This window comes from Gambusia affinis, linkage group LG04 (assembly GCF_019740435.1).
Source record: "Gambusia affinis linkage group LG04, SWU_Gaff_1.0, whole genome shotgun sequence".
Classification (NCBI taxonomy): domain Eukaryota; kingdom Metazoa; phylum Chordata; class Actinopteri; order Cyprinodontiformes; family Poeciliidae; genus Gambusia; species Gambusia affinis.
This window is the reverse complement of record NC_057871.1, coordinates 13,154,574-13,179,628: the sequence shown is the minus strand read 5'-3', so window position 1 is coordinate 13,179,628 and position 25,055 is coordinate 13,154,574. Positions and strand designations below refer to the sequence as shown.

The following is a 25,055-nucleotide window of genomic DNA, read 5'->3' as shown; positions in this document are numbered from 1 at the left end:
CTGGCGTCCTGTTCAGGATTTTGGAAGACATCTTGGAGCTCTTTGTAGCTAATGCTCTGGATAGTCTTCCAAAGGACAACTGCACCACCAAGGCCATAGAAGTAATGGTTGGTAACAAGGTCCCTGAAGCCTTCGCTAAGGTTATAAAGGTCAACGGAGATGTTAGAACCAAACACACTGACAATTTAAACAACTTAATTGTCAAATATGTCTTGGAAAGAGTCAATTCTGACAACAATTCAAGCAATCACGTTAAACTAATCACTGATATGGTTAATGAAACCAAAGTGATAATAAAAGATCTTTATGTCAGATTGAACAAATCCAAGGAATCTGTTGTTGAGCCAAAATCTTTGCTCAAACGTCTGAAAGGGAGCGTCAAGAGCATTTTCACTAAATTCACTAGGAAACATTCATCAAAGGTTGCTCCAATGAATTTAGCACAAGAAAACAAAACCTTTCGTACCTTGGACAACAAAACTAAGGCCCTGGCAGCCTTGATTCCTGGAGCGATGTTGTCAACTAAATGCCTGCCCATCATTCCGTCAGATGATGTTTCAGAGATTATATACCTAGAAAACTTTGAAACAGAGAAAATAGAACTGGAGCCCAGGTTAAAAATCCCACCCAGGGAGGCCTGGGTTCATCCAGAGACCCTGCAGGAAGAGGAGTCAGCAGCAAAGCCCAGCTTTGATGAAATCACACTGGTGGAGCCATTCAAACCTCCAGGTGAGTCATCTAAGATTTATTTTCAAGTAATTGGTTGTTTCAAAACATTTTTCTAGTCGTTAGAACAATGTCAGAAATCATTTCTGATTTCTGACATTGTTTTTATAAAATTGTTAGTAGTTAGGTCATTTTAAAATTGTTTTTTAGTAGTTAGTTAGGTCATTTTAAAATTGTTTTTTAATAGTTAGTTAGGTCATTTTAAAAATTTTTTTTAATAGTTAGTTATGTCATTTTAAAATTGTTTTTTAGTAGTTAGCTAGGTCATTTTGAAATTGTTTTTTAGTAGTTACTTAGGTCATTTTAAAATTGTTAGTAGTTAGGTCATTTTAAAATTGTTAGTACTTAGGTCTTTTTAAAATTGTTTTTTAGTAGTTAGTTAGGTCATTTTAAAATTGTTAGTAGTTAGTTAAGTCATTTTAAAATTGTTTTCTAGTAGTTAGTTAGGTCATTTTAAAATTGTTAGTAGTTAGTTAGGTCATTTTAAAATTGTTTTCTAGGAGTTAGGTCATTTTAAAATTGTTTTTTAGTAGTTAGTTAGGTCATTTTAAAATTGTTAGTAGTTAGTTAAGTCATTTTAAAATTGTTTTCTAGTAGTTAGTTAGGTCATTTTAAAATTGTTAGTAGTTAGGTCTTTTTAAAATTGTTTTCTAGTAGTTACTTAGGTCATTTTAAAATTGTTTTCTAGTAGCTAGGTCATTTTAAAATTGTTTTTTAGTAGTTAGTTAGGTCATTTTAAAATTGTTAGTAGTTAGTTAAGTCATTTTAAAATTGTTTTCTAGTAGTTAGTTAGGTCATTTTAAAATTGTTAGTAGTTAGTTAGGTCATTTTAAAATTGTTTTCTAGGAGTTAGGTCATTTTAAAATTGTTAGTAGTTAGTTAGGTCATTTAAAATTTGTTTTCTAGTAGTTAGGTCATTTAAAAATGGTTTTGTTGTTTGGTCAGTTTAAGCTTGTTTAAAATGACAAGTAGTTAGGTAGTTACTTAGTAGTTAGTCATGTCATTTTAAAATTGCTTAACTAGTTAGTTACTTCATTTTAAAATTGTTTGTTTAGTAGTTTGGTAACTTTAAACTTGTTTTTATAATCTTAATTTTTAACAAGACAATCTATTAAGTATGATAAACATACCTAATAAATAAAAAATGAGCAATAATGCTTATTTTAGATACAAGGCTAATGTTAGCATGAGGGCTATGATTAGCATTTTGATACTATCATATGGACGAGAGTTATCGCTATCACGTTAACTAACACAAAATTACTCTATTCATTATGCTAACATTAGTGTATAAATTAAAATTATTCAAAATGCTAAATTTAGCATAAGTGATGTCAGTAGCACCTATGATGTCACCAGCATTTTAATTCACATTGACTCAATCTATTCAGTATAATAAATATTGCTAATAAATATGAAATTGTGTAAAATACTTATTTTAGGTACAAGGCTAATGTCAGCATGATGGCTATCATTAGCATATTGAGCCACTAGCCTGTAGATACTATCAGTAGGATGTGGGTTATTCCTAGCATGTTAACTAATACAAAATTATTCCATTCAGTAGGCTAACATTAGTGTATAAATTAAAATTATACAAAAGCCTAAGTTTAGCTTAACTGATTCAAGTAACATTGACATGCTAGTGACTCAATATGCTAATGATAGCCATCCTGCTAACATTAGCCTAAATTTTTAATTTTTAGAAAAAATTTTGATTTAGAATCAACGATAGAATAACCAACTCATATTATTTAAATTAGAATAACCATAAATATATTAAGTTGAGCCAACATTTTGATTTAGAATCAACCATAGAATAACCCAACACATTCTCACATCCGACTCGTAATATATTGACGAGTTGGGACGACGTCTGACCATGTGTCACATATTGATGCGAAGGGTAGCCCCTTCGCGTCAATACTTGACGACTTGGGCAGGTTCCTTCACCGTAAAATGTGGACGATTTTGGAAGGTCGCATGTGAGAACGGGTTGAGTCAGCCCACTCCTGCCCAGCGCCTCTCACAAGGGGCAACTCCAGGGAGGGAGAACATCCAACCCCTTTCAAGGAGACTGGCTCCAGAACCAGAGCCATGCACTGCAGTGAGTCCGACTATTTCTAGCCGGAACCCATCAGCTCTTTTTGGGCTCTGTGGGTTAAAGCCCCACCCCCCGGCCTGGCTCCAGGGTGGGACCTCATGTACGGGCCAGCAGAACCACTGTTTCCAATGGTCGTTTTCATCATAAGGGATCTTTGGGCTGCACTTGGTCTGGTTCCTCACCTTGGACCTGTCTGCACTGGGGGGCCCAACCAGAGGCATGAAGCCCCAACAGCAAGACTCCTAGGATCACTGGGACACTCAAACCCCCAACCACGATAAGGTGGCAGCCCATGGAGGGTGTGTGTGTGTGTGAATATGAAGTAACCTATTAATTATGTAAGAAAGAGAGAAAATGAGAGAGAGAGGAAGAAAGTTGTTTTTTAAGATGAGGAAACAAACTCAATGTGGTGGGAAACAAATTCTGACCTTTGTTCCAGTTGTGAGGTGAAGTGTATCTTTCAGTTTTTTAAAAAGGATTTTTAGGCTCTAATAAAGTGTTTTAGGCCGTTATTGAACAGTGGCTGAACAGGAAATTGGGAGGAGAGAGAAGGAAACGACATGCAGCTGATTCCCCAGGACCGGGAATTGAACCCAGGTTGACAAACAAATCCTAGAAGTAACATCCTAAACAAAACATAATTTACAGTTACTAAATCTGGTTAAAATATAACTGAATTAGGCATTTCTTAGCCCCTTTTCCTTCTCTTTTATACAAGCAGACAACACATAAGCTCAACAAGTTTTATATTTATTACAAAGTATTCATCTAAGAATCGATTTCATCCTGTAGTGGAAATTATTTCTGATTAAGTTCTTTGTTTTCAAACTTTCATGGATTGTTCTTCTTTTTACCTTTTCTACAGTTTTTCATGTTAAATGGTACTTAAAAAAAAGTTTCTTATATTATCTTGAATCTGTATTTCTAAATAAAGACTAACAGACATATCACACAGTAACTGTTATTTTTGATAAAACTTGTTTTTTTTCTTATAACAAACAAACCACATAAAACAAGTTTGGGCTTCTTCGTGGTCCAGAGTATTAAATTATGATTACAATTATCATCTAATATTATGTACAGATTAAACTCTAATCTTCATTTAACATCCTGGAACCTGAAGAAATCCAAACCTGTTAAATCAGCTTTTTTATGTTTGGTATAAAAAGAAAAACAGGATTGATCAGAGAAAAACGGGTGAATGGACTGAACTTGTGTCGTGCCTTGCTAGTCATGTTGACCACTCAAAGCGCTTCACACTACGGTCACACCGACATGCAGGTCAGGGGGCAACTTGCCACTAAGTGCACCACCCCGGGGCAGCTCAACATGTGGCTGAGGAAGCTGGAATTGAACTTACAACCTTCTGGTCACAAGACAACCACTCTACCCACTGAGCCACAGTCGCCCTAAATCAGCCACTGCATGATCTTTTTGCTAATCTTTTTAAAATACGGGTTTAAACAGTTTAATGAGCTACAATTCAGTGCAATTTAATATAAAAAGTGCGTAGAAAAGGTAAACTAAAGGACAAACCATAAAAGCACAAGTACAGAAAAAATGAACAGAAATCATTACTATTGATATCATTTAATATCCATCCAGTATGCCTTTAGTGAGAAAGGGTCCCTTATAAATAAATAAAGTTGATTGATTGAGCCTTTAAGAAATAAAATCATTTTGTTTATTCAAAGAGAGAAATAAACAAACAAAACAAATTTTGTTTTAACATATAACATATTAACCGCTGTGACAATAAATGATTTTGAGAAGGCATCAGCTCTGCGTGTAAATGTTTCAACCGAGCAATCTTTTAATTGATTTATTTATGACGGTGTTAACTTTTTCTGTTTTTACTGGGAGTGTTCTGTTACCTCTGTGAGCTGCTGCAATAGCAAGGATTATCTTGCAAAGTGATTTTTAATCTTCACAGGATTCTCCTTGTGAAATAAAGGTTTAATAAAAGTATAATAAAAGTGGAATTTTTTTTCTTCACAAAACTCCAGAACATGACTAGAACATATTAAATTGATTCAGTGCCAAGACAGGCAGAATCTCAATATTAATTAATTTTTTTAACTATTGTTCTATGAAATTATGTCTTCAGCTTGTCTGAAAAGCAAACAGTGTTGTGTTGATTCAGTTTCATCGGTAAAAATGTAATAATTCAGTTTCACCTCTTCACCCTGGTTTTAACTTGTCCTGTGTGTTGTTAATTTGCGCGCGCGGGGATTTTCAAACCAATGATCCTCCGCCTCTCATTGGATGCCCGCTGATCGACTCAGCCAATCACAGTGAAGGGACGCCACAGCTGAATTTACATGCACCGTGTATAAGAACGGTCTCCCGGCCGACAGTTTCATTAGTTACTTAGACTGAGAAGAAATGCCTGAACCAGCGAAGTCTGCGCCCAAGAAGGGCTCTAAGAAAGCCGTGACCAAGACGGCCAGCAAAGGTGGTAAGAAGAAGCGAAGGACTAGGAAGGAGAGCTACGCCATCTACGTGTACAAGGTGCTGAAGCAGGTTCACCCTGACACCGGGATCTCTTCCAAGGCCATGAGCATCATGAACTCGTTCGTTAACGACATTTTTGAGCGCATCGCCTCCGAGGCCTCTCGTCTGGCTCACTACAACAAGCGCTCCACCATCACCTCCAGGGAGATTCAGACCGCTGTGCGGCTCCTGCTGCCCGGCGAGCTGGCCAAGCACGCCGTGTCTGAGGGCACCAAGGCGGTCACCAAGTACACCAGCTCCAAGTAAACTCTCCGCTGCGGAAGTAACACAAACCAAAGGCTCTTTTAAGAGCCACTCACAATGGCTGAAGAGCGCTGATCCTGACACTTTAATCTGATTCGCTGAGGAAGTTTGAGCTCGTATAAGACATCGTCAAGAAATGTGATATTTGTCATCTTTGATGATGTGCACAAACTTTAAGGCTCTGAAACAATTATTTTATGAGCTTTCAGTTTAATAAAGTGAAGAAAAAATGGTAAAAACCATCATGAAATGTAAACTTGTATTGTAGGAAAAGGCACATTGGAGAATTTCTTGATTAGAATAATGAAACGGAAAGAAAAGTGTCTGGATTAAAATACACCAAGTACAACAGGGTTGATTATTTCTGCTTTTCCCTAAAGTAAAGATCTGCAAATACATTAAAGATCTATTAAATGAAAATATTGTTTAGGCTTCCCATTGACATGGGAAAATAAAAATTTTAATCCCAGCTAAAATCAATAGGTTTTACCAAATGGCAAAGGGATTTTAATAAATAGGGTTTCAAGTGAACAGCTAAAGTGTTTCTAAAAACTTTAAGCCCAAAATGGCCTCTACTGACCTACATGTCAAATTTCTTCCAACTATTAAATTCAAAGAATTTCATGGAGTTTAGAATCTGTCAAACAAAAAAGTCTTCTTACAATATTAAACACTTGTTTTTTTGGGGTTTTTTTTTAAAGCGTTTGTAAAAACCAAAGTGTTGTCCCTTCTTGTAGCTCAAAGTAAAACATTTATTGATTTAGTTAAAAAAAAAATCTTTAATTTTGCTAAAAAATAAAACGGTCCCTAAAATAAAATCACGTGACCTAATAAATTTGTTTTTGCATTATTAAACAGGCAAAAACAAATTTAAGCTTTCATGTCCAAAATGTGCTTTTTTCTCTCTTAAAAGGAATTATGGAATATAATTGATATGTCGTATGATTTCAAAACTCAATGAAAAATAAATGTAATGAAAATTAACCTTCTGTTCAAGATATTCTTTCAAGTTTGTTTTTCCGTATAGGTTTTATAAGATGTGATGAGAAAAAAAAACAATCCTGGTTTTACTTTAAAAAAGTACATTCTGGTTTTCAAATTCAAAAACACCAATTTATTTTACAGCAAGCAGCAATGTTCTGACGTTTACACACATTACATATTAATCAGTGGGAAAGTTTACTGAAATCCTTTTTTCTTGGGGCTCTTACAATAAAAAAAGTCTTAGAACAATGGTTTTGATCCCATATTCATAAAGAGTGAAATGTTTTTATCCTCTTTGAATGTTTTCTCATCTTGCCATATTACAATATTAAAAATATTTATTCTTGTTCACTAGGTTTTTATGTAAAAGCATTATACATTTGTGAAATAGAAGGAAAGTGATACAAGCTTTTGAAAGTGTCTAACAAAGAAAAAGTGTCTTCACTACTCCGTTAATAAAGTCCAATGCAACCTAATTTTTAAAAACATCAACTCTGCTCTTCTTATAATTGCCATGTGAATATTTAAGCACATTGCTTTATTTTTAAACAATATTTAAAGAAAAGTGCAGAACTGTTCTAAAACTCCAAGGAGAAAGTTATTTAAGGTCTTAATATTGTTTCCTCCTATGCTTTAACTGTTGTTTTGCTGTCGATTTTACTTGGACTGAAGAGCAAAATCTTACATCCAATCTATGTTTAATTAAAACCCATCTTTTTTTCTCTCAGGATGTAATAAAAAATGTGGCAATATAATTTTGAAAAGAGATTAAAATAGAGCTAATTAAGAAGCAAAACAATTGAAGTCACATTTTATTCAGGCACACAAAGGAAGCTAAAAACACAAATACTCTGTTTCAGACTAACTTTGTAAAGCTCTGCGCAGACTGACAAAGTGTAGAAAATACTTTATTCATTCAGTTCAAGCTCTGTTATAATCCAGAAGTTTTTTTTTAAATGAATTTCAGGGGTTGAGAGCAGAAAATCTGACTTTGATTATCACTGCCAGGAAGTCTGGCAACACCATGAGACGCCATCATCAGTGTGTTTGCTGCTGCTACAATATCTTCATTTTAGGACGAAATGAGACTCAGCGGCTGGTTGTTTTAATTCTCAGGCTTTACATGAACATGTTAGGAAGCGATCAGACAGTATTTGATAAGGATGTTAGGATCTGACGAGGAGAAAGGACGGAAAACACAGCGATTATCAGCGTGTTCCGCCGTGAATCGGTGCAGTTTTCAGGCTCTGCTAACAAAGAGCAGAAACCCTCGGAGATTTCCAGAAGCTGAACACGAAGAGAAACTTGTCCGGTACGGAGCCGCTTCACTGTCGGTCCGCAGCGCAGCTCCATCATGGAGATTTCAGTTGCTTTATGCCGCCGAGAAAACACAAAGAGAAGCCGTCCTTGTTGCTGCGAGGAGCCCCGGACACGGTTGAGTCTCCATGGTTCTCATGGTGTGTTTAAGTGCTGCGCGCTGCTCCGGGTTTCTCATTTCTACTCGGACTGTCGTTGAATCGCAAACATAAGATGGCAGAAGTCGCTCCAGCTCCACCGCCCGTCGCCGCTCCGGCCAAAGCGGCCAAGAAGAAGGCCTCCAAGCCCAAGAAGACCGGCCCCAGCGTCGGCGAGCTGATCGTGAAAACCGTGGCCGCTTCCAAAGAGCGAGGCGGCGTGTCGGCGGCCGCCCTCAAGAAGGCTCTGGCCGCCGGAGGATACGATGTGGACAAAAACAAAGCTCGAGTCAGGACCGCCATTAAGAGCCTGCTCACCAAGGGAACCCTGGTCCACACCAAGGGTACCGGGGCCTCCGGCTCCTTCAAGATGGGCAGTAAGGCCGACACCAAGGCGAAGAAGCCCACGAAGAAAGCCGTTGCTAAAGCTAAGAAGCCCGTGGCGCCGGCCAAGAAACCCGCAGCGGCGCCGGCCAAGAAACCCAAGAAAGTAGCAGCCAAGAAGCCTGCGGCTGCCAAGAAGTCTCCTAAGAAGGCCAAGAAGCCAGCAGCCATCAAGAAGGCAGCGAAGAGCCCTAAGAAGGCGGTCAAGAAGGCCACTAAGAGCCCTACGAAGGCAGCAGTCAAGAAAGCTCCAGCGAAGAAGACCGCTAAGCCCAAAGTCAAGAAGGCAGCAGCCAAAAAGTGAACTCCATCCCTCACAGACATCAGCTAAACAAAGGCTCTTTTAAGAGCCAACACTTCAACGCATAAGAGCTCATTCCATCTCTTATAGTCAACATAGAGTACATATTTTCTTCAAATAAATAAGTTTGTAGGATCTGGTCTTGAGTATGGTCAGTAAAAAGACTTGATTACTTATTTTCCATTCATGTATTGTGAGTTAAATAACTTAATACTTCACATTTGCTTATATAGGACTTTGAAAGCACTTTATAAATACAATTATATATTGTAAATATTAAGCTTTCAAATATTTATTTAGGATGCTAACTATTTGGTTCCCAAATAAATTACATAACTAAATTACTGCTTTTATTTTTATTAATTTTTTTCTGTGTGACTTATAGCCATTCCTCCAGACGGACCAACCAGAAGGTATGGACACTAAAACGTGGAGGGAAAGTTGCGCGGACTTGTTCAAAGGAGCTTTCTCCAATAAGCAGCCACCAAAGAGCCCGGAAGGCCGGTTCTGCAGGCGGAGCTGCATCTGCTCACCAATCAGGAGCTGAAAACTCAAAAAGCGACTCCGCCTTCCAGCTGCTCCTCCTTTTTAAAAACAGCGAGGCTCCGAACCGCTGCATATTTTCTCTCTGAGTACAGAGAAAGTTTAAAATATGGCAAGAACCAAGCAGACCGCGAGGAAATCCACCGGAGGCAAAGCCCCCAGGAAGCAGCTGGCCACCAAGGCCGCCCGGAAAAGCGCTCCGGCCACCGGCGGCGTCAAGAAGCCCCACCGTTACAGGCCCGGTACCGTGGCTCTCCGGGAGATCCGCCGCTACCAGAAATCCACCGAGCTGCTGATCCGCAAGTTGCCCTTCCAGCGGCTGGTCCGTGAGATCGCGCAGGACTTTAAGACCGACCTGCGCTTCCAGAGCTCGGCCGTCATGGCTCTGCAGGAGGCCAGCGAGGCCTACCTGGTGGGGCTCTTCGAGGACACCAACCTGTGCGCCATCCACGCTAAGAGGGTCACCATCATGCCCAAAGACATCCAGCTGGCCCGCCGCATCCGTGGAGAGAGAGCTTAGAGGCCGCAGCAGCTCATGCAAACACAACGGCTCTTTTAAGAGCCAAAACACACACCTAGGGACAAAGGCCTTCATTCAGTTTTTCAATAGGTGTACTCAACTAAAAATTACTGCGAGTGATAATTCTTGTTGATGTGTTAGCATTTCAGAGCCCATAACATATTCTAAAAATGGTCTTTTCAGGCTCCTCAATGTGAAATTAAGTTTGCTGGGGCTCAGTTCTGCCCTTGGTATGGTACTTCCCCCCCCCCTCTTACAGATTTTTCCTTACACATTTAAACACTATTTCAGAGTCAAAGCAAACTTACGTTCTAGGATGTAAAGAGACTCCTATGGGCATGCTAATGATGGTAAATTTGGCTCTGCTCCCAAACTGTTCTTATGAATGCCCAAAGTTATATAACTTGAAACATTAAACCCAATAAGGTCCAGACAGACTAATGAAGCCATTTTAAAATCAGTTTATTATGTAATCAGGTTTAACATGTTATTCAATTCCCTGGAACAAAGAACACCAGAATAATATCTCTAGCTATTAATCAAACTGTGGTTGAAAAGCTCCTAAATATGAAAAACAGTACTGCAGCTTTAAAATCACTATAAAAAAAATCTGAATATATGGTTCTGCTTGTTATTTCATTCCAAACACCTTCAAAGGTCACAATTAATTCCTGCTGGTTCTGTGTTCTTACAGAAACACAAGTTTTTTTATTACAATCATTTATGTTTTCTAAGATAACAAGCAGCAGCTTCCCTCCACCAACCCAGAAACACCCTAACTTATCTCATGCTGTCAGGTTCTGGATTAATTTAAGCAGAACCGATGAAGGATCCAACCCTACACGCTCACGCTGTTCTCCACCACCTTCGGGTCCAGGTATGTGTAAGGCAGGTCAAGATCTTTGTTTCTGTCTTCGATTTGCAGACTCAGCTCTTTAAGTTGCTCTTGGAAGACCTTTATGTTGTTCAGGGGAACCTCTTCAATAAACCGCTGCTCTGGGTAGTAACCCAGACACTCCTGTTGACAACAGAGGAACGTTCAATCTGGTTTCCATCATGGTTTCAGACATTATTTACATACAGGTCAGAGTAAAAATACATTTGTGAAATTTGCGGATTATGTTGAGGACGCTGTATTAATGTACATCATCAAAAAGAGTGTCATAGACTGCTCCGTGATGGCTGAATGGAGCAGAGGTTCTGGTCACAATTATCAAAAAAGGAAAACCCATTGCTATATTTCCACCTTTTAATCAAAAGCCTTACATGCAGGGTAATGTTTTTGCTAAAGTCCTCCTGGATGCGTCTTGGCCAAAGTGTGTGTCAAGGGCCCAAACGGGGCCACACACTCCAACCCCTCAACAAAAACACACATTTGAAGAAAGTGCTTAAGGGCGGAACAAGGGTGGAAGTGTGAGCGTTGGGGCCAGACTATCGTCATTCTCAGAATCTGATGGGGTTAATGTCAACGTTATTGCCGCCTGGCGGGATCACACAGTGTTTGTGACCAGAACCAACCGGTGGAGATCAGGTCTCAGTTAGGAGACATGTTAACAGAACCGGGGCTACTTACAGCGTCAGTGGACTGCTTGCTGAGCAGCCAAACTGTGGCCATTCCATGCACGGTAACATCAATAGAAGGCAGTGTGTCCAGAAGAGTTTCCTCTGTAGCTTCTCCCTTTTTGGAGGGTGGTGGACATTTCAGGGTCATTGGGGTGTTGGGCATCCAGCCAATGAAGTCATACTGCAGGAACCAAACCCAACAGACACCAATCAGATCCAGCTGCAAGACGCTCTGTTTGACTAGATGAGTCTTGACTTTTCTTTGATGATTAGAGTTAGAATAAAAATACATCAGCTGTAGTTTGCAAAAAAACATATCTTTTTATCCAGGATTAAGAGTGATGTTAAACGTAATCCTATGATAATTTATCTATTAGCTCATTTAATCAGTTTGGCCAAAAACAAAATTTTTCCACATAGAAAATAATCTGTAAGCAGAAGAAAATTATCTTGACTAATATCTAACAATCTATAGATCAGTGAATTATCCATATCAGCAATGAAATAAAGGAGGCGTGTACCCTTGGGATTCAGACGTAAGGAAAACATCCCATAATATTGGTAACGTTATGACTGTCAATTATACTGTCAATCCAATGTGGATCTAAACTCCATCAGAAGTTAAAATGCTCGAAATGATATGCAGTGAAAGCTGCTCAATATGGCAACAGATGCTAACAGTTAGCATAATGCATATCTGAGACCAGGTTACTATGGTAACAGCTACCAGGAGGAATACCAAACCATCCCTGTGAATCTCCACTTAGACGATCAGTCAGAAACGTCCTGAACAAGCTAACATAAACTTCCCCTGTAAGACAGAGACCTCTCTTTGCTTCATACGCTGATCTTTGTTTTTAAAATAGGACTGGCTCTCACCTTCTAGCTGGACCAAGAACAGCCCCAAAGAAAAGACCTGGACACCTCTGATACTCTGCACCAGAACTTCAGCAGTTTGAGAAACTCACCTGTCCGGTGTTCACAGCCGAGTGCTGAGCTGAGCCGGTGAAGATCACCATGGTGACAAACTTCACCAGCTCGTCTACGGTGTCGAATCTCATTGGAATACCTGAAAATTAGTTAAAGTGATGTTCAGTATTGAAAGAAAGCCGACATTTCAAGCCAGGATGAAAACATTTACCGACCTGTGTTTTTCTCAGAAAGGAACCCTTTTGAATATATATCACCGATCCACTGCTGCAGAGCCTGGTCTTCCTGGACCATCTGATCGCTCTTGTAGTAATACTGGAGGGTTCCCTTCACAAAGCTGCAGGAACATTCAGAATTCATTCCCACTGCACTTTACACTCAGCACATCAGCCCAAAGCCAGGCTGATGTTTTATAAAAGAAATATAAACATTTTCCAAAATATGTCTAACTTTTTATCATTTTTTGTGCAAAATTGTCAACACTTGCTTATATTCTAACTTATAAGAAGAAATGAAAACATTTGATATTCACAGTAAACCTAAGGGCTATTTTTTTTTTACAGTAGTTGCCTGCTTTGAAGTTAAATTATAGGTGCAGTTTTTTTTTCAAAAATAAGCCTCAATAAGTCACAGAGGGACTTTATAAATATACTCCAAAACAATTGAAGGTGGTTTAACTTGAAAATGAAAGTCCACCTGCTGCCTTGAAAATGCAATTTAAGTCGACAAGAAAATAGTTTTAGTTTCAACTCAGAAACTAAAGTTCATGAAGTTGATTTAACAGCAACAGACAAGTTGTTTAAACATTGTTTTTAAGTTCATTAATCTTGAATTGTGAGTTTTAACTTAATGCTGCAATTTAAACCAAATAATTATTTCACAATAAGCAAGAAAAAAACTAAAGAGCCACATTTCTCTATTATCAAGTTAAAATAAATACTTATTTTACTTTAGAATAATTTAAATTCTTGTTTCAACAGCTAGACCAGAACTTTCAGTTGATTATTATTATTATTATTTTTACCTCAGGGTTAAAAGCAAACAGTCTGTACCTGTAGATGATGTTCCACAGCTTCAGGCCATCGTCTCTGTAGAAGAAGTTGGGCACATCCTCCAGCCCACGGTCAGAGATGTCATCCGGTAAACAGAGGGATCTGTAGGTCATGGAGGAGAGCGCCTTCCGCAGAATGGTGATCATACCTTCACCACCAGAAGATGCAAACTAAAGGGGAGACAGTGTCTGTAACTTGGTGATGTAGGTGTGGACATAGTTCCTGACTCAGTGATTCTCCTTTACGTACCTTGGTGAAAACACCATCCTCAGATATGAGAAGTTTCCGTGCCAAGAAGTTGATCATCAGCGTGTAGCGAGAGTGAGGCATAAGAAGCTGGAATAGGTAATTTATTAACATCACCATTACCTTTGTGTGAAAACGTTCAAACTAATGATCAACCAACCAGCTCCCAATACCTTGTAGAGAGGATGCATCATGGGTATGTGGCGCAGCAGAGCCACTGCGAACACCTCAGCCAGCAGGTGGGTGCGCAGCAGGTGAGAACTGAGTTCATGCATGTTAAAATCTGCATTTCTCACAAACGTCTTTGCCAACAACCAGTCCCACCGTGAGTCAGTGGGGAGGAATATGGGGTTGTCCTCTGCTGGAATCTGTTTCAGCTGCAGAATGAGCACAGAAAATGATCCACAATCATTCTGGTCCACTTGATGACCCAAAGTGATCTATGCTAATGAACCAGTACAAAATGTAAAACGGATCAAAGGCAGATCCAGGTGGCAATGCATATACACCTTAAGTCCAGGAAAATGAGTTTCATCTCACAAACTGTCATTAATGCAGACTTAAGAACTTCAGTTGTCAGATATACAGCAGTTCCCTCACCTATATACTAATGATGCATGACTTAAACGTGAAATAGCTTTTTGTGTATATTGCAGCATCTCTTACTGAAACTTCTAAGAAACCAATTTAACTGACTTTTCTGACTTGTACTTTACTTTTTTGAGCATATCGGAGAGTTTTGAAAATGTTGAGCAAAGTTCCCTGTCTTAGAGCTACAGTGATAGCAAATGAGGGCTATCTAATCTATCACCTAAGTTTGGACGAATACCTCACCTGGATTGCAATCGGCATCAGTTTGTCATCAGGAGTTTTGTGCAGCAAAACAAGAGGAGCCACCAGGTACTGCTGCTCCCCATCTATGACGTTTGCCTTCACTCCATCCAACATCTTGTAGTCACACAAGAAGATGTTGCCTTTCTGTTTGTAAATTTCAGCAGAAAGTTAGTTACCAGGAGGCTTAACAGTCTAAAAACATGACTCACCATCAGATACCCACCTTCATCTCATCTGTCAGACTCTGATTCCCATCCTTGAAGACCATCTCATCGGTCACTTGAAAGTTCTCAGGCAGAGTTTTACAGCACTGGATCATCATCGGGTTTACTCCGTTTAGAAACTGGTAGCCGAAGAAGGAGTCATCCTGCCAATTCTGGCAGACATAGTCTGAAAAAGATTTCATGTTTTAGCAAACACCCTTCACTGCTGTCTAAATCTGACCAAACTGCAAAGACCCTTGGGTCAAAGTACAGAATGCCATTCCTGAAACTGGAATCAGCCTAATGATTACTATGGGATCAGTGTGGTGATGCCAAGGGGTCAGTAGATGGTATTTGTGAATGATGAAGTGTCTACCAGAACCAGAAACATGCTTAGTGATGACGCAGTACCAGATATTTCAGTGCGATGGCAGCAGTACAGGTGTTTTATATCTTCAATATTAGTCCACTTTGTCTTGTGCTCAGCCCATTCTGACAGTTTTAGCTGAAGAAGCCTAAATAATGGAAATAATCATTAAGTTCAACAACTAAAACCCATTTAAGATGGGAGTAAAACCAGGGAGAGAAATCTTACGCTATAGCTCCAGTGTACACCATCTCTAGTTCCTTGATGTTGTAGAAACGCACATCAAGGGGAAGTGAACTACAGGACTCGGCTTTCATGTTGTGTGGTAATCCATCTTTAAGCTGATCCCAGCTAAGACAAACAGAAAAGAGACAACTGGCTTTAGAAAAGGAGAAATCAACGTTATGTTTTCAGGATAACTGAACACCGATGATGTTCAGTAATAGAGCTACATTTATAGCAATGTTTCCCCTTTCAGAGGGTTTATTAACCCTTGCTGATGGGGTAGGTTGGATAGGCAGGTATAAAGGATTGAAGGGTTGGATGGTTCTTACCAATAGAGGGCCTGCTGTTCTTCGAGATCTATTGTCCAACATAACTCGGTGATGTTATGTTTTTCTTGACTGAGAAACTTGGCTAAAGAAGGAAAAGTGTTATTCAATAAAATTTGTTGGAAATTTTTCTTCCTCACATTGTCAGTGTATTCCTTCTCTGCAAGGTGCTCAACGTGAACCAACCTGATCCCTCCTGGAAATAGTGATCCTTGGAGTCAGTGATCCATTTGTAGATCGGGAACTGGTAGATGTCTCCCATTGGAGATCGCACCTCCACCTTAGCAACAAACCACGGGCCTTTTGAGAACACCAGATGGTGTTCCTTCTGAATGATGATCACTAAAAGTTCACCAAGTGGCTTGGTGCATTCCACATTATGAGTATACGGCTGAAAAACAAGGAAAACATCTCAAATGAATTCCCCAAGATTCAACCAACCTATTCCAGTGGTTGAGGAGAAACCTCAGTGAACCAAACTTATAAAAGAGCCTGCTTTGGCTGAGGATTTCAGAGAGTGGTCAGAGTTTAAATCATTCAAAACAAAATGAAAAGTGCAGAGCTTGAAGATGAGGAGAAAGTTTTCAGACTTACATTCTGTGTAAAGGATGGGACCCATGTGCTGAGCTTCTTGCAGTCACTCCTACCATCCGTCCCCACCAATGTGATGTAGAAATCATGGAAAGTGCTGCAATGAGCAGCATCTCCAGTGTAGATGGTTACTGAGTAGTCCACCATGTTTTCCTAGAGAACAGATGAAACCTGACAGAGAAAAAACCAAGAACCAACATTAATCTCAGAAGAAATCATGGCTTGCATCAATACAAACCTCTTTGTTCAACAGATAATTCTTACTTGCTTCAACTTGACTAAGGTGATTTTCTGAAGTCCTGCTGGAGCTGATGTAAGACAAGGTGGTGGATCAGCCTTTTTATACTCTGTTACTGTGGGAGTGGCCTGGCTGAAACAGTCATATTGGACAATAGCTACTAATAAAAAATTCAACTGAAATACCTTAGAAATGTTCTCATAACACCCACTCAACTGAAAGTTTATTCTTCAGAACATTTCCTCAACAGAAGCTGGTTTGACTGGATCACTCCTTCCTCAACATATAGCTTGGACAGGGCTATGTGGGTGGGAACAAGGAAGACATAAAACCTACTCTTTGCTGAGTCCAGAGAGGTCCTCTTACTGGACTTTATGTGAGGGCAGGAACTTTTTTAGTTAATAAAAACATAACTCGGGAGTTAAACTGCTTCCTGCTGATTACGCAAAGATTTATGACGTACAGAAATGAGTTCAAGAGAAATGATCCGAAATGGCTTTATGGGCCAAGTTCAGGCAGACCCGCATGGAATCCTTCTACACACTATCTTTCTATCTTCACAAGGCTTTTGCACTTACTTCTGATCATTTTTAATTATTTTTCTAAAGACCCTTAACACGTGACGTCACGCTTTTCGAAACTCTGCCCGCTCCTCCATAACGGACGTCAAAACTATCTGCGTTAAAGCCAGGCAAAAACCCCCGCACATCTGGTAGCCTAATACCGCTGTTATTTAGTTGATTTCAAAGTAAAAATGGTCACAGGGTGCTACGCGTTCGGCTGCACAAAAAGACAGGGGTGGAAAAACAAACTTGTCATTTTATTTCATAACTTTTAACAAGGATAGCTGCGGCGGCGGTGGATAGGAGCCAACTTGACCATTATGGTAAAAAAAAAAAAAAAAAAAAAATTTGACCATAGCAGTGTAACCGGGGATTTGCAGCGGACTTTTTTTTTTTTTTACAAGGTAAGAAGATCAACGTTCATATACTTTATACGTATGCTATTTATGTATGCTTAGAAAGATATCAAATATCGCATTATGGAGAAGGTACGAGTCTAACCGTCAGTAACCATGGAAACAATGCCCCCACCGTCCTGTAGCCTAGCATGTACGAAAAAAAAACAACAAACAACTGGTTAGCGTCTTGTCTTCTGTACGTTTGTAAGGCTGCTCCGGTGTAAAGGGAACCGCTGTTTACGACATAGTGATAAAAATCATTTGATGTGAATTCAGCCAAAGTCGGTAATTTGATCAACATGTCAGGAGGGAGGAAGTAGCTAGCTGTTTCACGCTTCTGTAAATACCTCCATTTATGAACCCCCAACCAGGTGTGTTACGCGCAAAGACAAATGAACTCAACCCGAACAAGAAGAAGCCAGGAATAGACTGACAAAAACAACTTCAGTCGCTCAGCTCAACACTCCAGATCCTCACTTCCGACGTCCGTCATGGCTCTTTGAATGATTAGTGACGTAGGGCCAATAGCCTGACCTTCTTCCCATCTAGATCTATACAAGTCCTGGAGAAGTCCTAGGGAAGTTGAGCCCTGATAATCCTCTCAAAAGAACTGACTGTTCTGCAGTCTGAACCTATCTTCTTCTGTGGATGATCCAGACCACAAAGTGATGAATGAACACAGGACAGGCTGGACAGTGGAAGGCCAGACTTCTTGAGTTGTTTCAGGAAGTCCAGGTTCTATGTGTGAGTATCATCTCAGGTCCAGAGATACAATGTAAAATCTAATTAGTTCACCTTACTTAAAAATATGCAAACTCACTGCCCCAAAAGAAAATCAAGTTTAAGTTTAGTTAACAGAACTGGATTAACTTGATAATTTTGAGTTGCATTAACTTGTGAAATTTCAGTGACCATAACTTAAGCTAACTTAATAAATCTGAGTATGCTGTAATTACTTAATCAACAATCAAAGCCTAGCTTTTGTTTACTCCAATTGCTTATATAATAAGAAATTACTTGATTGAAACACTTCCTGGCTTCTGTTTTTTATTTGCTTCCCTGCTCAAACTTTGACAGAAAATATTGAAAATATTGATACTTAAAACATTTGAAGCATGGTATTACAATATTATACAGAAATTCTTTTCTTCATTTTCACTTTTTCTTAATAAAACAATTAGTTAAATTAAGCTAAAGGAAGATAAGAAAATTAAATTTTTAAAAGTTTCTGTGTGTTTAAAAGTTGAGTAGGACCGGGATGACTTCTTACGAAGTTCGGAGCCGTCCGGTTCTTCTAAGCAGCGCTTGATAGGTCTTTTGTTCTGTTTTTTTGTTTGTTTTTTTCAAAATATTTTATTGTTACTTGGGACATTTTTTAAACCATGACATTGTACAGTTGTACAGAAATTTTTACTTTTCTTTTAATAAATACAATTCCTCAATTAAATTAAGACAAGATAAGAACTCTATGTTTAAAAGTTGAGCAGAACCGGGGTGAATCCTTACAAAGTTCAGAGCCGTCCCGTTCTCTCAAGCAGCATCCATGACAGGTCCTGGAGTCTGTTTGGAAGGACAGGATGGCTTACTATCATGCAAAAGTACATCATCAAGCAGAGTGGTGGTCATGAAAATGAACATTTGCAGTTTCGTGCAAATATAAATGGTAAAAACTAGCGAATAAGCGCTCTGAAAAGTAGCGTCATTCTTGATGAACTGGCTGGATTGATGAAGCCTTGGAGTCTGTGTTTTCATCTTAAACATCTTAAAACCAATTTTTGTAACACATAAAGTGATTTAATTAGTTGCTGCTGGTGGTGGCCCAATACATTGTGGAATACCTTACTACCCTGCCCCTGCTGTCATATATAAACCAAAGGCCTCAAGAGAATCAATTATTCCAATATGTAAAAACCAATAAAGTTATGTTGTGTGATTTAAGTATTACAAAACTTGATACATTTTGTTTAGCTGTACATAAAGCAAACAGCAAAGAAATCTCGACATTGTAAGTTATGAGTGAATAAGGTCCAGACTTTTTCATGGAAAACAATATTGAAGTGTCGCAGAGATGCAAAGTGTTCAATGTTGTCCTCTGAAATTTAGTGAGGGGAGAAGTATAACAGAAAAAAAACTAAAGTAAAGCACTCTTTACATGGATGTAGTATTCTTAAGATATGTTCCAGAACAAAAAAGAATCACAATCATCAAAAACGTTCTCTTTCTAAATTCACCTGAGTAGAGTGAGTTGGTGAAACTTTTCATCCACAAAGTCCAAGTAACTTATTAAAAGTGAGTATTGTTAGGAATTTGATAAAACTGGTTTACTATTAACTATTAAATACAATGTTTGCAGTTACAGTGTAGGACGGTTCCTAGGAACTGAAAGAAAAGCCCACAATCTTCCTTGTTAATGTAATCTGGGAGATCTCCACACCCTGCAACTGTTTTTTTTTCACAGAAAAAAACAGTTGCAACATATTTCTATTGTTTGGTAGAAATATGTTTAACGGATCCAGTATCTCAGAAAGCCACCAGTAAGGGTGTGCCGTGGTGGCGTAGGGGATGGCGCAACCCATGTTTGGAGGCATTGAGTCCTCGACGTGGCCGTTAAGGGTTCGATTCCTGGACCCAACGATATTTGGGTCCAGGAATGTCTTCCTCCGTCTCCTTCCCCCTTTCCTGTCGGCCTACTTTCATATAAGGGACACTAGAGCCCACAAAAGACCCCCTGGAGGGGAGGAAAAAAAAAAAGAAATCCACCAGCAAAATATTCTGAGGCTGTTTGTCTGAATGAAATAGTTTATACACACAAGCTCTGTTCTGATTATAAATCAGATGAAAATTTATAATCATGTAGTTTGACTAATTGTTGAGAAAAGTAGGGGTGATATTGAATAAAATAGAATCAGTTTCACATCTATTATCTGATTTCTTCTTAGTTCCTGCTCTTATTGAATATTACTACTTTCTGCCAGATTACATACAGTTTTATTCATGTCTCTTATCATTTCTATGTTTAAAAGTACAGCTATTTGTACGTTTAAATCCTCTAAGTTTTTTTTTTAATTGTTAAGTCTGACGCTCTCTTCACACCGCAGTCTGAAGTGACCCAATTCAGATTTTTTTGCCTTAATGCAACCTGTATCTGATCTTTTCATGTCAGTCTGAACAACGCAGGTTGGATTCTTTTCGAATGCGACCCAGGCCTCTTGGGTATCCGACACGTCTCCGATTCAAATGTGTCGTGAATCTGAACGGCCAGGTCGCATTCATCCCGCCTAGCTTTGGGAAGCAAAGATAAGCACATAAAAATAAACCTACTAATCGTTTTAAATTACCAAGTGATGAGACAAGAGCACAAAACTGCTCTGCTTTGCAAAATGATGCTCCCCCTCTTAAACATTTCAACATTTTATCAAACTTGGCATATTTAATGGGATTTATATAATAAACCAACAGAGAGTAGTGTGTAATAATAAAGTGGTACATGATTTTAAACAGTAAAGAGTTGCCTGCAGTTGTATTTAGCCCTGATTAAACTGATAACACCAAATAAAATTCAGCCATCAAATTAGACTGATTCAGATTTCACAGAATTCATAGAGTCCATTAATGATGGCTAATCTACACTGGTGATACTCGACAAACGGCACTTATTCTGCGTCCTGATATCTGCAACCAGCAAGAAAACAACAACCATTGTGGACTATAATGAGGATTAAGTTGTTAATATATTGGCTCTGGTTGGACAACAATTTCAAAATCTTAAGCTATGCTGGTAATGATGCCTTTGAGACACTATATAAGTCTGATTTAAATAGTCTTTCTGAACTGCCTGGTGTTTCCTGAGCAGAACCATGACAGAGTTTCAGCAACCGGATTCTTTCCTGCTCACTCAGAACAGAACCAGTGAAGCTGAACAGAAGAGGTTCTGTCCTCAGGCCTCCAGGATCCACGGCTAAACCTGATGAGTCAAAATCAGAGTTTGTATCTTTGATGAAACTGTAAATATCTAAACAACAGGATTTGAATGAACATCTAAACCAGGAGAACAGGGATTGTTGGTTATGGTTTGTTTTCCAGAGAAGCTGCTGCTGGATATTGTGAAATCTCCTCTGTTTACTTGTTTGTTTTCTCAGAAAGTTTTACCTGAAGGAGGCCCATCTCCTGCAGGCTGTCAGTCGCACCCTCCACTAAAGCTACTCAGTTTGAACATTTTTTGGATCATTCTCAGGCACAAACGTATTTAATGTGTATTGATCATTTTAATGTCCGTTATTGGTTTTCTAAATGTTTATTATGTTCTTATGTTTTCATGATGTAAAGCACTTCCTAGTTGCTACAATGTCTTGTACAAATACATTTGAACGCGAGGCTTGAACTTCAAAACAAACAGAAGATAATGGCGTTTCAGTATCAGCTTGTGTTTTTAAGCTTCTCTTGAATGGGTCTCTCTAATGTGATAATTTAATTCATAGAAATGGTTTCTTGAACTGTTTCATCTGATTTTCCTTCGGCTTCTCATTTTCTGCTAATGAAACCAAATGTTTGTCTTGTCAAAGGAACCAGCAGATGGCAGTCTCAGCTTAGACCACCCTTAGATCACCATATTTCAAACCAGATGTCTGTAAAATCCCTCTAATTACTTTGTTTCATGGGTCTTTTCCTCTTGTTGATAATTTAGTCAAATGTTTTAATTACAATTTGCCTTTTAAAGAGTGGAAAATGTATAATTTTTACTTTAATATGCATTCTACAGCATGTTTTCCTTGATGACAAACCAGTAAAGGTTCATTGTTCACTAGAGATTCCTAGTTACAATTATGCGTGAAACTATCAGAACCATTACTCCAGTGGTTCTGATCTTAATTCTTTATGTCCTTGCAAAGACGATGTTTTTAGAAATCAACGAGAAGTGTCCTGAGTTCTCCTTTGTTGACATCAAAGTCAATTCCTTTGGCTCCAGGCGATGATAAATGATCAACAGAGAGGAGAAGAGGAGGAGGCGACTTGGTATGCAGATGGGATTGGTCCCAGTAAATACCTGAAGCCAGAGGGGAAGAAACATCTTATTCACATGCAAGTCTGATGCTTGTGAAATAGCTTTTTCCATCTACTTAACACCAAAGATAGCGGTGCATCTTTCCCCAGCACATCCAGGGTTCACTCTATCTTCCTTTTTTTCTTTTTTTTTTTTTAGCATATTATGTAATTTTCTGCAACGGGCGGAAAGGCCTCTGAAAAACGTACACTTTTCTCCAGCTTGAGATCATCACTTCTTGACAAAAGAGTCCTTTCACTCCAAACTGCAGGGTACTTGCCGATTTCCTAAAAGCTATTGATTGGAAGTGGTGCAGCTGAGGAACGGCAGAGGAGCCATGAATGGAGACAGAGGAATCTCATTTTTATGTTCTCCAGCTGGGAGCTCTACTCCTCGCTGCATGGTATTTTAAAAGGCAGATTTAAAAGATTGATTTAAAAAAAGAAAACAGATTTTCTTTATGTTCTACTTTTTGTTACCATATCTTGACACTACTGACTCATAATGTCTAATAATCGGCTGTTCTTAGGGAAATTCAGATGTCAAATCAGTGGCGTCGACACATTAACCTCATTACATCATTATGTAACAGAGCTCAATAATCCTGTTTGTGCCCCATCAGCACCCCACACGCTGACAGAAAACCGAGTGGGAGGAAGGAATGTCATATACCTCAGCATTTTGTCCGCAATGGCATGGAACATGACAGATTCCCCGTCTGGGTCGCTTAGCACTGACGGCTTGCAGGGAGGTTTCGCCTGTCTCCTTGGCTTTCCTTCAGTTGCCCCTTAATTCTGCTCTGTTTCTTCAGATGCTCCCCTACTCTCCACCCCAACTCCAACTCTTTGTCAAGGCGCTGCCATAATTATATAAGACTTACATAAACCTTTATTTAGCTGGCAGACAGTGAGGAATATCTTGCTTTGAGACGATACTTTACACAGTGACAGCAGTGAGAAATGTTCGCCTACGCTTTGTGAAATTTATCATTTAAAACTAATAAAGTTGTCACGGTTGGGGGAGGATCTCCGAGGCTCATATGTTTCTGTATTATGCAGCGGCGACGTGAAGCCGAAGTCGGGTCTGAGCTGAATGTTAATTTCTACACACTAACATTGTGCAGAAATTATTCCCAACTCCTGGAGGTTTTGTACATTTTGTCACCACGGTGACAATTTTTCAGTTTCAAAATATTTTTTTCTTTTTCCAACGTCAACATATTTTGGTGGATGTTGTGTGACACATAAGAGTGCATTGTGGTGAAGCGGGAAGCAAAGGATGTGCAATTTTTCAAAGTTCTTAAAAACAAAAAAATCTGAAAAGCATGACATGCACTTTCTTTATCCTTTATTTTACTCTGATAATGCTGAACAAATGCAAAAAACTGTCTTCAGTCCGGTTCAGCTGCTGTGGTTCGCTTTTAGGCTGCATTGCATGAAATGAACCAAACACTTTGAAAAACTTGTTTACCCACGTCACCTGTGGTGGCGCTGCACCAAGAACTACTGACGGAAACAACACAAAAACCTCTAAAGAAGACACCGAACGCGACTTTGTCGTTCACATAAAGTAAACAAAAATGGAGTGGCGTTAGATTTCAGCGGTTGTCCTCTACAATCACTTGATTTTTAATTTTAATAAAATTAGCTCTTCTCTGGACTGGAAGCAGAGATGAATTTAAACTCGAAGGTGCTCCCTCCATAATTCTTCAATTTTTACAATCCATTCTAAAACATTTACATGGTGGTTTTAGGCATTCCTAAAGCACACAAACAATAGTTTATTGGTGTTTTTACACCTCATAGTCCAGTAAACTGCTTGATACAGAACCACAATGACAACATTTTCAACCCCATGTGTCATTCACCTGCTTTCCCTGAGGTTCCCTTGACTTGGACATAATCCGGAGCGAATTTAGTCCAGCTCTGGTGCAGCTGCAACCCAGCAGCTTTGGGACATACACAGACCCGATTCACCCACTGAGCTGAAGTTATGCCAAGAGGAAGAGACGGGGGAAAGCCCAGGCCTCCCTCTCTGTCCTGGGAGGCGGGCTTGGGGAATCACCCCTTGTTACATGTTGGTGGTTTTTTGGGTCACCGCCATTTTTACAGCCTGGTTTCTGGACTGTGGCAGCGCAGGACACCGGCACAGACACTTGATGCTATTGTAAGAGTGAAAATTGGAGTTATGAAAATGTAAAATGTTTTGGAAAGGTTTTATTTTTGAAAGACTCCCCGGATGGGGGGAAGCGCAAACATTCGGTGACAGCTGATTGAGTAGCGGAAAAGAAATTAAATACTCGACACTGAGAACGAGCCCAATTGTTTCTGTGGATTATTAAACTCTTAAATGGCAGCAATATTCTGATCATGGAGTGTCACTGAAATGTGATGGGCGAGCCAGACGCTAGGCGGAGCGAAGCCAAGTCTATGGAGCTAAATTGGGATGATAAATTTTGTAAAAAGGAAAAAAAAAAAAAAAAGAAAATCCCACCCTTAAATCTAAAAAGTAGTTCTGGAAGAACAAAAAACAAACAAACAACAAAAAAAAATCAGTTTTGCACTGTTTTATTTTTAGTTTAAAAAGTTTTATTTAATTTCAATAATTCAGTTTCAAATACAGTGTTTTTTCAGTTTCAAAATTATTTTCTTTTTCAAATATTTTTTCAGTTTCTGAAAAACAATTCAGTTTCAAATATTTTTTCA

At 39.1% G+C, this 25,055-nt stretch overlaps 4 protein-coding genes across 12 annotated transcripts; 3 read left to right on the top strand and 1 right to left on the bottom strand.

The window, feature by feature from the left end:
* Nucleotides 1–5,215: 5,215 nt before the first annotated feature.
* LOC122830237 (histone H2B 1/2-like) lies at nucleotides 5,216–6,399 on the top strand. Its single transcript, XM_044115442.1, has one exon. It carries the CDS (start codon nucleotides 5,216–5,218, stop codon nucleotides 5,588–5,590), a length of 375 nt encoding a protein of 124 aa, XP_043971377.1. The 3' UTR covers nucleotides 5,591–6,399.
* Nucleotides 6,400–7,413: 1,014 nt separating this feature from the next.
* Nucleotides 7,414–8,847, top strand: LOC122830235 (histone H1-like). The gene has a single exon (XM_044115439.1). It carries the CDS (start codon nucleotides 8,102–8,104, stop codon nucleotides 8,711–8,713), a length of 612 nt encoding a protein of 203 aa, XP_043971374.1. The 5' UTR covers nucleotides 7,414–8,101; the 3' UTR covers nucleotides 8,714–8,847.
* Nucleotides 8,848–9,037: 190 nt separating this feature from the next.
* Nucleotides 9,038–9,895, top strand: LOC122830236 (histone H3). Its single transcript, XM_044115441.1, has one exon. The coding sequence runs from the start codon at nucleotides 9,363–9,365 to the stop codon at nucleotides 9,771–9,773; it is 411 nt and encodes a 136-aa protein (XP_043971376.1). The 5' UTR covers nucleotides 9,038–9,362; the 3' UTR covers nucleotides 9,774–9,895.
* A 125-nt stretch (nucleotides 9,896–10,020) lies between these two features.
* Nucleotides 10,021–24,328, bottom strand: LOC122830234 (polyunsaturated fatty acid lipoxygenase ALOX15B-like). Of its 9 annotated transcripts, none has more exons than XM_044115436.1 (17): nucleotides 17,657–18,226; nucleotides 16,534–16,648; nucleotides 16,375–16,418; nucleotides 16,114–16,281; nucleotides 15,706–15,910; nucleotides 15,523–15,604; nucleotides 15,197–15,319; nucleotides 15,013–15,116; nucleotides 14,622–14,788; nucleotides 14,399–14,542; nucleotides 13,738–13,941; nucleotides 13,568–13,654; nucleotides 13,319–13,488; nucleotides 12,482–12,603; nucleotides 12,305–12,405; nucleotides 11,347–11,517; nucleotides 10,021–10,791 (listed from the first exon to the last, which is right to left on the bottom strand). In XM_044115436.1, the coding sequence occupies exons 4-17, from the start codon at nucleotides 16,255–16,257 to the stop codon at nucleotides 10,612–10,614; spliced, it is 2,004 nt and encodes a 667-aa protein (XP_043971371.1). In that variant the 5' UTR covers nucleotides 16,258–16,281; nucleotides 16,375–16,418; nucleotides 16,534–16,648; nucleotides 17,657–18,226; the 3' UTR covers nucleotides 10,021–10,611. The 9 variants fall into 9 exon arrangements, with proteins under 9 accessions (XP_043971371.1, XP_043971370.1, XP_043971365.1 ...); XM_044115435.1 differs by having other exon boundaries at nucleotides 16,375–16,480; nucleotides 16,560–16,648; XM_044115430.1 differs by having other exon boundaries at nucleotides 16,375–16,480; nucleotides 16,565–16,648.
* Between the last annotated feature and the right edge of the window lie 727 nt (nucleotides 24,329–25,055).

Bases quoted from the DNA above. Each gene is read 5' to 3' on its own strand.
- LOC122830237 (XM_044115442.1), top strand. From the start codon at position 5,216: ATGCCTGAACCAGCGAAGTCTGCGCCCAAGAAGGGCTCTAAGAAAGCC.
- LOC122830235 (XM_044115439.1), top strand. From the start codon at position 8,102: ATGGCAGAAGTCGCTCCAGCTCCACCGCCCGTCGCCGCTCCGGCCAAA.
- LOC122830236 (XM_044115441.1), top strand. From the start codon at position 9,363: ATGGCAAGAACCAAGCAGACCGCGAGGAAATCCACCGGAGGCAAAGCC.
- LOC122830234 (XM_044115438.1), bottom strand. From the start codon at position 16,257: ATGGTGGACTACTCAGTAACCATCTACACTGGAGATGCTGCTCATTGC. The intron at 15,605-15,705 runs GTTGGTTCACGT...TTCCTTCTTTAG, and splicing joins CTATTTCCAGGAGGGATCAG to CCAAGTTTCTCAGTCAAGAA. The intron at 13,942-14,398 runs GTGAGGTATTCG...CTCATTCTGCAG, and splicing joins TGATGCCGATTGCAATCCAG to CTGAAACAGATTCCAGCAGA.